At 48.1% G+C, this 10812-nt stretch overlaps 1 protein-coding gene across 2 annotated transcripts in view; it reads left to right on the top strand.

Annotated features, from left to right (window-relative positions):
• Positions 1 to 7472: 7472 nt before the first annotated feature.
• The window catches only part of Brd7 (bromodomain containing 7), a 31981-nt gene continuing 28641 nt past the window's right edge, over positions 7473 to 10812 (top strand). For both annotated transcript variants that reach the window (XM_027405532.2, XM_027405531.2), the window contains exons 1-2: positions 7473 to 7660; positions 7852 to 8060. In XM_027405532.2, the coding sequence (XP_027261333.1) occupies positions 7612 to 7660; positions 7852 to 8060 (258 nt within the window). In that variant the 5' untranslated portion in view covers positions 7473 to 7611. The remainder of the gene's footprint in view (positions 7661 to 7851; positions 8061 to 10812) is intronic.

Raw genomic sequence — 10812 nt, 5'->3', positions numbered from 1 at the left:
TGTCCAGTTGCTCTGATAGAAAGGCTCTCCTGCTCTTATTCAAATAAATCAAGGGCAGGAGTGACCTAATGCCCTAGAATGCTATTTCTCAAACTTTAACACCTAGGTGGGCATTGCTAGTGGTCTTGTTGAGAACATGACCCCAGTTCCACAACTCTGAAGTGGGCCCTACTCTTACCCAGTTCTCAGGGTGTGCAGACGGACCTGTCCATGGTTGCAGAACATTCTACAAAGGAGCATTATGGGTATATTGCCAAAGCAGGAAGAAGAGAATCACTACCAAATTCTAGTGTGGGAAAACAACAGGAAAGTCGATGGAACGACATATTCCAAAACATTAAAGAAAGTGATGAGGTTATCAGCAATTTAAATTTTCTCCCCCTTGAGTCTGAATCTTCAAATCTATAAGGAGTGTGTACTGCTTAGGATGAAGTTGAAATCTGTTCCAGCTTGGATCGGAAATGTCCCCAGCTCGTGCTTTGAATGGATGTTCCTCAGCCTGTACTATTCTGGGAGGGTGTGGAGCTCTTCAGGGGGTGAGACGGCTGGGGAAGTGGTCAGTGGAGATGGAGCTTTCAAGTTCCTGTCTTGATCTCTCTCTCTCTGTTTCTTTCTCTTTCTCTATGTGTGTGTGTGTGTGTGTGTGTGTGTGTGTGTGTGTGTGTGTGTGTGTGTCTGTCAGTCTGTCTGTCTTGAGCTCTCTGTCTCTGTGTCTCTCCTCTCTCAATCTCTCCCTCTGTCTTGAGCTCTGCCTGTCTTCTCTCTCTCTCTCCTCTCTCTCTCTCTCTCTCTCTCTGTGTGTGTGTGTGTGTGTGTGTGTGTGTGTGTGAGAGAGAGAGAGAGAGAGAGAGTCTGTCTGTCTGTCTTGAGCTCTCTGTCTCTGTGTCTCTCCTCTCTCAATCTCTCCCTCTGTCTTGAGCTCTGCCTGTCTGTCTCTGTCTGTCTGTGTGTGTGTGTGTGTGTGTGTGTGTGTGTGTGTGTGTGTGTGTGTGTGTGTGTGTGTCTTGAGCTCCCTGTCTCTCTCGCGCGCCTGAGCTCCTTTCCTCCGTCGTAACTTCCCTCTCTCTTTCTGCAATGTAGTGAACAACCTCATTCACAGGCTCCCACTGCCAAGCTTTCCCCACTATGATGAACTAAGACCCTGTGAAAGCATGAGCCAAAACAACTCCCTTAAGCTCTTTCTTTCAGATTTGTGATCCAGCAATGTGAAAGTCGCCAATACAAAAATCTAAATAACTAAATCAAGAAAAAATTCTAAAATACACAAATTTTCTCTTTTGAGACTAGGTCACAGGCAGTCCAAGTGGTTCTCAATTTTGCTGTGTACCCAAGGATAAACTTAAACTCCACACTATTTGAGTTTCTCACTTTACACAATGAACTCCATCCTGTACCACTTTGCTTCAAAGCCCTCAGACCCTACTGCCTCTGCTGTTCTTTCCAGAGCTCCACTCACCCAGTGTCCTGCCTCAGTGCCCTGGCATACATGATTCTGTTTGCTTGGACCAGCCCTGAAGACTCCTTAGAAGGCTTCTAATCTCCATGAAACTTGGGCCTTCACTCTAAGTCCTCTTCCTGCCCCTCACTGGTCTTCCACAGTCTCCCTGGATGACACCTTGTCTTTTTCTGACCTGTTAGCCTCAAAGTTCCCTATGGCCCCTTCTCCTCAGGTCACTCCCCTCTCTGCAGTCTCATTCCTGCCTTCTAGCCTATTTGCACAGCTGGCTTCTCCAAGCATCGCTTCTAGCATCATTCCTTAACCCCACCAGATGCCTTCTCTTAAATGACCAAAATATCCCATCACACCAACCCATACTCCCCATCCTCTTCCCTTCAGAACTGCACCAGCAGCCTGGGTCCCTCTGTCATGTCTCCTAAACCTACCCTAGGTCTCCAGAAGCCAAAGCACCATTTTCTTAAACTGTAAATTGGGACATGCATCTGCTGCCTGTTTCCTTACAAAATCACATACCTGAGCCATGCCCACAGAGGCTCTGCCCAGCCTAGACTGGCCTCTTGCACTGACCTCCTCACACCCTTGCTCCAAGCCTGGCCGCCTTTCTGCCCTGAGTATGTCCACCCAGGAGCACCACATGCTTTGACTCTGCAGAAGGTCATAGCCAGTAACTGGGAGTGTTGACTGCTGAAGGGTCCTCAGCTACCACTCTCTGGGGAACTGTCCTGGGGCAACTGAGTGGACTCTGTGGCAGATGACCCAGGGAAGACCTCACTGTCTCACTGGAGCTATAAGAAGCCAATCCGGTCCCTTGAAGTGCAGCTATCAGTGGTGAAGTTTATTGTCTGCATCCCATCGTTGTGCCACCTTGGGACTTAGCTAAGCTGAACCCACCTCACTTCACTTTGCCTGCTTCTCTCACACCCCTTTGACTTTCTCCTGGCCCTTATTTCCTCTAGGAAACTCCCTCCTAAGGCTCCCAACCCTCTTCATGTCAAGAATGGCTCCCTCAGGAGACCCTGCCAGAACCCCAGGCTGCGACAAAGCCGGATCCTAACTGCTCTCTGTGTTCTTCATAAGAGTCAGAACATCTGCAGCTCACTGCCATCACTCATGAGGCATGTGTCTCCCTCATGGGTCTGCAAACTCCATGAAGCCAAAGCCATTCTAGTTCTCACAGCAGCCTCCTAGTTCCTAGGGCCACTTGGCACATAAGAGATGTGCAATAAACACTGGGTGGGCACACAGAGAGGAAGGGGAGGGAGGGAGAAAAGTTCTTGCCTTGCCTTTCATATTGGGTCCAGGCCTCCACATTTATCTCTGTCTTAGCGGGGTCTGAGGCTGCCTGTAGCCTTCAGGTTGGCAGCAAGGAGCATTTGTGTGTGGGCTCGTGGCACAACCCCATCCCAAGCAGCCCTTGTAAGACCACACAGTAGAGGTGGCTCGGGGTCCCCACATAGGCTGCTGTCATCTCTCTGCTGGCTCCGAAAGAGGAGACTTGGCTGCATCACCAGTGACTGAAAACAACCCTGGAAGCCGCACTGCATGTCACCACCCATCACCTTAGAGTGGTGCATTGCAAAAGAGTTGCTCACTAACCAGCCTCAGCCCCTAAGCCTTGGGGTCTCTCTAACCAGAGATGGCAGGCTGGCACCAAGAGGACCCTGACACACCTACCCTGTCAACCTGGGACACATACTTACCTATTTCCTGGGCTCTGGAAAATGCTACCTTTCTCCCTCTCTGGACTCCCTAACCAAAGTCTGCAGAAGAACCAGGCCTTCCCCACCCAGCCCACCCTCTCATATCTGGAAGGGGCCAAGCATGCTTACTCGTCTTTTTGCCCACTCTCAGGCTGGTCACACAGAAGTGTGTCACCCACTCATCAGATGAGCAAACTGAGGTCAAACTGAAGAGAAAAGACACAGTTCAGAACCGGAACTCCCAAGTTCCAGAGCTTCTCACCTGCCTTCATGTCTTTCAACATCCTGAGAATGGGGACCTTCAGGACAGAGACTTGTACAAGCTTGAAGGAGCAAGGCGGGGTGGGGGGGGCATGTTGTGCAGAGCTTCAGGTTCTACTGTACAGGAAAACTTAGAAGGGCTCCATAGGATTTCCTAGAACCAGGCCAAGGAGTTCAATACCAGCTATAGGAGTCAGATGCTGCAGTCTATTCCAGCATCAGGTGGCCAGGACAGCAGATGTGGCCTGAAAGCGTGCCCTCTCTCCATGGGAGCACTACAGCTGAAGCCCTCGGGCCACTGCATCTCTTCCCCAAGAGCAGGGCACAGGGTGGAGGCTGAGCTAGGCAGATTTTCTGGGAATGCCATGTCTCCCCCCAGCTCCCCACCCCCATGGCCACCTGCACAGTGCCTCTACCCTTCACCGGCTCCCCTACTAAGATAATCATATCCTGTTCCCCCAGAAAAGACCCCAGGCAAGGAAGGAGGGAGGGGCTCACAATCACAGCATGGGGAGACTCATTCGCTCATTCATTTATTCAACAAACATGGTCCATTTTCCACCCAGTTCTGCAGAAGGTACAAGTCTCTGTCCTGAAGGTCCCCATTCTCAGGATGTTGAAAGTCCAATGGAGCAGACAGTGTGCCAGAATTAAGTGAGGAGAGGAGGCCAGCATGGAGGGGCTGAGATGATGGAGTAGGGGGCTGGAGAGACAATGGGGCAGTTCAGGCCCTAAGAGCCCAGATGTGGATCTGGAATTGACTGAGGCAGAAATAATGGCATTGATGCCACCTGAATTATGTTTTTAAAGGATTACAAATATTTAAAACTTAATGTTAGTAGTGGCATTTTCCAAGCACTTTCTATATAGTAGGCAATGCCCTTGGTACACTGGCCTCATTTTCTTTCGTCCTTATACTCATCATATTGCTGTAGTGAGCCTGACTACCTCGCCTTTGTTTGAGGAGACAGAGAGGTCCAGAGTGGGGAAGTACAGGATGTACCCAAGGTCACAAGACTGGTAAATATGAAGTCTGGACTTGGGATAGCTCTGTCCATTCCCAGAGCTAATGTAGGGTCTCCCTGGTCTGAGCCTCATTTCTAACTCGTCATCTAAATAACTGCTACTCAGTATTTTTTTTTCCAGCATTGGGGATGAAACCCAGGCCTTGTGCATACTAGACGGGCACTCTACTGCTGAGCTACAGCCCCAGCCCCACTCTTTAATGTTGCCATTGTCACAGCAAGGTATTCTCAACCCTACAGAGGAGACCTGTAGTCAGTTCCATCTAAGTGGCTTTCAGGATGTACTGCAGATATCATGTCCTGACCCACCCTCTGCAAGGTGGACATAGATACTGTCCTACTGTGTTGTGTGACAAAACTTTTCCTGGGGAGACATAACACACACATCTACTCATCCCAGACAGGAAACCCATGACGGATCAGAGTACTGTTTCCACAAAAGTCCAACTTGGTAAACCAGTAAGTTTTATTGGGGTGACTTACGGGCATATGGATGAGGAGTTACTTAAGGAGTAGAGATGACTCAAAGATAGCTGCATCCCCAAAGCCCACCCCAGCATGGGTGACAGCTCCCAAAGCTGGGAACCTGAAGCACACTGCACAGCCTGCAGGCAGTTCAACGGGTTGGACAGTGTCCTTTTCAGGTGACTCGGGCTAAACCTCTTCTAGGCATACAAGCTGGTTTCTCTTTCTTTGTGGCAGCTGGTCTGGTCTTGCAGTCCGAGAGTCTTCTCAGTTTAGCTTCTCTCCTCTGAGAGGGACTCTCTCAGCTTTAATTGCTTTCTCTGGCAGGGAGGCACCTAGAGAATCTGGTCAGTTGCAGAGACTTCCTGAAGCTGTTTTGAGTTGTTGACCTTGCTGTTTAAAGAGCTTCCCTAAAAGATGGGATATTTCGACGTTGGAAGAAATTGTTACACCATATCCTGGAGCTGCTGCAAGAAAACTGAGTACAGTCTGGGGGCTGTAGGGGGAGGGGCAGCACAGCAGATACTCCACAGAGTCAAAGCAGTGACTAGGAATCTGGCCACCTCAGATCACCTGGGTAAAGAAGGTGGCCCTCAGTCTCCCAGAGGCTAGCCAGCTGCAAAGGAGCAGCCAAGGCCAGAGGTGGAAGCTGGGGCCATGAAATTAATGAAAGCCTCGGGCCACCCTGAGCCTCTCCCAGAACTGTCCCCTTGCTCTTCTGTAAATTAGTACTTGGAAGCCCTGAAGTGGCCATCTCCCTGTCTCCTGGAAGCTTCCATTTCAGGCAGGTCAGAATCACAAGTACCATAAGGTGTCATCAAATCCAACATCCTGCCATCACAGAATTATTCCAGCGAGGAAGATAGTCACCATCTTTAGAACAAGTCCCTTTGTCCATTTTCCTTGTTTACAGGACCCACAAAAATCTGCAGATAGGCCTTCCACATCTCTCACTATCTTCCACTGCTCTTTAACAAGTGTACGCCAACATATGTACCCTCTTCCCAACCTTGCAAATGTGTGGAGCCTGAGATGACCTATCTTCAAAGAGTCATGTGGCATATAGTTTAGAAAGTGGAATTGGGGGGAAAGGGAGACACGACTCAAGTCTCAGACAAGCAAGATATGTGACCTGGATTAAGCCACCTGGCTTCTCCGGGCCTTGGTTTATTCACCCTGCCATTCATATTCTATAAAGTTCTTTCTTTCTTTCTTTCTTTCTTTCTTTCTTTCTCTCTCTCTCTCTCTCTCTCTCTCTCTCTCTCTCTCTCTCTCTCTCCCTCTCTCTCTCTCACACACACACACCTCTCTCTCTCTCTCTCTCTCTCTCTCTCTCTCTCTCACACACACACACACACATACACCACCACCACCACCAACAACAACAACAACAACAACACAAACACACACAACAGCAAGCACTACTCTTAGATAATATCTCACTATGTAGCCCTGGGTAGTCTGAAATTCAATCAGTCCTGCCTCAACCTAAATGCTGGGATTACAGTCCTGCACCACCACAAGAAGATCTTAACATGGCATATCTGGGTAAACGCCAGTGGACAAAACTGCCAGTGAGCCACTGTCCAGAAGGGCTGGGCATCCAGAGATAAGAGAACAGGAAGACATTGACTGGGCTACAAGTAGACAACAGCTACAAAGTAGCTGTCAGTCTGGCCTCCCTAGGGAGTCAATAGCTACAACTTTATCACCTTTGCTGACCTAAGTTCTAGTTAGTTTCTAGGTTTTTAATCTTTCTTTTCTTTCCAGTTACTTTAGCATACAAATTATTTTTTTAAACAACAGAGAAAAGCATACAATTAAAAGAACCACCCCCATTGAGTCCTGGTCACCCAAGATAACCAAATTAAGCAACACTGTTTCCAGCCTTTGAGTCCAGATGACATCTTCACCTCAGGTCTCACTTTTTAAAGTACTGCTCCACACTTAGTGGGTTTTATTTAATTAACTTAGAGGCTTTACCCTACGATCATCAATAAGGCTTTGTTTTCTTCCTTTCTCTCTTTCTTTTTCTTCTCCTTCTACATTTATTTATTTGTGTATGGGATGTGTGTGGGCGTGCACGTACCGCGGTACATTAGAGGTGTCAAAGGACAACTTTCAGGAGTCCATTCTCCTTCCATCATGTGGGTCCTGGAGATCAAATGAAGATCGGCGGGCTTGGCAGAATCAATGTTCTTGTTTTCCAGATCCGTTACAGATGAAGTTCAATAATATTGTTAAAGAGAATAAACAAAAGCAAAGGAAAGTGAAAAGGAGTCAGGAATGGGAGGAAGAAAGCAGAGAAAATAGGGATGGAGAAAAAGTCAGAGAGACTGGCTCCGCCTCCGAGCCCACCTCCAGATGCGGCCCCGCCCTCGACCGCAGGCTGCAGTGCCGCCTCCGGCCACCAGGAGCCGCCCCTCGAGGCAGTTTGCATCCCGCACGTTCCGCGGCCCCTCTCTCCCGCCGGGTGCGCCGGTCTCCCGCCCTTCCGCCACCGCTCTCGCGCTTCGGCCGCGTCTCGCGCGTGGTCTTCTCGTGAGGGGCCTCGCGCCGCTGGGCGCGTGTCGTCCCCCTGCCTCGCGGCGCGGGGTCTCGCGGGCCCCGCTCCCGCCCTCCGCTCGCCTGGCCCGGACCGGAAGCGGCGCCGCACGGCCTGGGCCTGGCGCGGGGGGCGGGCTCTGGGGCCCGGTCGGACATGGGCAAGAAGCACAAGAAGCACAAGTCGGACCGGCACTTCTACGAGGGTGAGGAGCGACCGGCCTGCCTGCGGAGCCGCGCCGCCCCTTCCCGCAAGGCCCCGACCCGCGGAGATGCCCCGGCGGGGCGGCGTTCGACCCGGGCCTGCCGGCCCCGGCGGGTGTTCGTGGGACGCTGGGAGGTGGGGCGCCCGCCCTCGGTCTGCCCCCGGTCAGCCCGCGCCCTGCTGTTGTTTCAGAGTACGTGGAGAAGCCCCTAAAGCTGGTCCTCAAAGTGGGTGGCAGCGAAGTCACTGAGCTCTCCACGGGCAGCTCCGGGCACGACTCTAGCCTCTTCGAAGACAGAAGCGACCATGACAAACACAAGGACAGAAAACGGAAAAAGAGGAAGAAAGGAGAGAAACAGGCTCCGGGAGAAGAGAAGGGGAGGAAACGGAGAAGAGTCAAGGTAAAGGTGGCTTCGTTGCTTATGGCCCCGTCACCAGCTCCCAGCCTCCTTGTCCTCGGTCCAGTGGGACACCTGGGCGCCTGGGGAGTCTGGCTTTGTGGAGGAGTAAGACAGACTAGAAGCCTGGATCACCTGGGAGCTCGGCAAGTCTTGTCTTGATAATACTCTTGAGCGCTTGTGCGGTCCCCACACGTCTTGTAAGCAGGGAGCCCTGGTCTTCAGGAGCTGCTCCAAAGGATACTTTTATAATTATCTTGGAAGGGTAAGAATTCATTCCCCGGGAAGCCTTGGAGGTTTGCCAGACCTAGCCGGTCTTCACAAGTGAATAGGGGCTACGGGTGTTGAGTTGTTTTTCTGAAATAAGTGTTTTAATGGCAAATTGAGCTGCGACGAGATGGCACGTGCCTTAATCCCAGCACTCAGGAGACTGAGGCCAGCCTGTGCTGCTAAATACAACTGTCTCAAAAAAAAAAAAAAAAAAAGTCTTGAGTCTGTTGAAGAGAATGTGATTACCAAGAGTAAAACAACTATTTTCACTTAATAGAAAATAATTAGTAGCTGATGTCTTGATTTACATGGTAGGATGAATAGTAAGAACTTTTTTCACAGAGGTGAGCCCATCCATATCCGGAATTGCCTAGAATTCTACACAAAAGTTTAGCTGCCTCTTAGTGGCTTACCTTAAGAGTGATACTTTCCATGGTTTGGTTCCTGAATTCTTTTGCTGTATAGAGCCTAAGTGCCCTACTCCCTGTCAGTAAACACATTGGTGAGTGACCAAGCCTTAGAGATTGTCTCTTTAAGATGTTTTAAATTATCCAGGAAAAAAATATCCAAAATGTATTTCTTTCTGATCGGGTTTTTATTGCCTTTAGGTAGACTATGACAGTAGTCACAGTCTCTGGTCAGGCTGACTGACATTTTCTTTTCCTAAACTACCAAAACCACAGAAGCTGAGCCTTTTTGTTTTTTAACTGAGAGCTTTGGAAGTGAACAAGTTGTAAATTGTCTTACCTGTGAGCTCAACAAGTCTTTCAATATTCTTGGGCACTTGAACATCAGGTTAGTAGCTGGCCTGGAACTCAGTATAGTGTCATCATTCAGTTTTCATCTCCTATTGCTGAGACTGTCGGTGCGCACCACACCCCTGGTTTAGAAACCTAAGAAGTATGTATAGGTAGATTTTGGTAAGCTTTCCACATTTAGAAATGTTTGCCCTTGGGTAGAAATCTCATACAGATTGAGTTTGAGTCAATATAGAAATTTAAATTGAAAAGTATTTTCTAAGAATTTTAACATTTAGTACAAGTGTGTGTGTGTGTGTGTGTGTGTGTGTGTGTGTGTGTGTGTGTGTACTTGTGTAGCTCAGAAGAGGATGTCATACCCCTAAGAGCTGGAGTTCCAGGCAAACTGTGAGCGTCCAAAGTAGGAACTAAACTTGGGTCCTCTGGAAGAACAAGTGATCTTAGTTGTTTTTTGTTTTTTGGGGTTTTTTGCTCTTAATTGTTGATACTTCTTTCCATCCCCCCTTCTCTCGGAATTTTAAAAGCATTTTAAAATTTAAAATTAAACATATTTTACATATTTTGTCACTGCTGTTCAGAAATCAGTCTGTTTCACTCTAATTAGCTTGTGACCAGTATTTGCTTTCTTGGAATTTTTGGGATTGTCCCCTTTGTTGTCATTGTTCTAATGTTTCACAATAGATACTTGAGCCTTCAGTTCTGAGGTGTTTGCTCAAAGTATCTTTGATCGTTTTCTTTCCTCCTTTTTCTCTTCTGTGGAACCTCTGCCATGTAGATGTTGGACTCCTAGATTGAAACTCTAATATTCTTATTTTATTCTCTTAGTTTCTTGTATTCAAGGGAGAACTCAGCTTTATCTTCTGAGAATGAGACTGGGTATTGCTGTATAGGCATCACACTGGTATAGGGTCACAGATATAAAGCTTTCTGTCCATTCTCAGGCTCTACTTTGTACGTCAGTAACTCTAGGGACCCTGAGTTTTAACAAGGCCTTCAGATGATTCGGATGCACATTTCAGCTTAAAAACCATAATGGGAAGCCAGGTGTAGTATTGTACTTTAATCTGGGGGGGGGGGCGCGCGACTAAGTTTGAGGCCTGCCTGATCTGCATAGTGAGTTCCAGGACTACATAGAGAAACCCTGTCTTGAAAAAAACAGAACAAAAGAACCATAAGTCAATAATAATCTTTTATGTGTTTCTGTATGTATCATGTTGTGAAGTTAGTCTAGACTGTACAGAGAAAGGACTAGCTGAGAATGGGGGAAAGCTTCTGCAAGCTTTGTAAAGTAATTGTAATTGCTGCCCTAATTGTACCTACTCAACTAGCTAGAACAATGGTTCTCAACCTGTGGGTCGCGACCCCTTTGAGTCAACTGACCCTTTTACAGCTCACCACTGGAAAACACAGGTACTTGCATTATGATTCATAATAGTAGCAAAACTTCAGTTATGCAATAGCACAATAATAATGGTTGTAGATCACCTCCCCATGAAGGAATTGTATTAAAGGGTCACAGCTTTAGGAAGGTTGAGAACCACTGATTGGAAGGTATTTCTTATTTCTCAATATTTTTATTAAAACTTGTTCAGATATTTAAATTTTGCCCATCAGAGAGAGACTCTTCTAAGTTTTTATTTTATCTTTTAATGTGGATGGGTGTTTTGTCTGTGTATATCTGGAGTGCTACTGCATTCTGGTGCCCATTAGAGGTAGAAGAAGGCATT

The sequence above is a fragment of the Cricetulus griseus genome, chromosome 3, assembly GCF_003668045.3.
Source record: "Cricetulus griseus strain 17A/GY chromosome 3, alternate assembly CriGri-PICRH-1.0, whole genome shotgun sequence".
NCBI lineage: Eukaryota > Metazoa > Chordata > Mammalia > Rodentia > Cricetidae > Cricetulus > Cricetulus griseus.
Note: the sequence above shows the minus strand (reverse complement) of the source record. Positions and strands in the feature narration are given on the sequence as shown.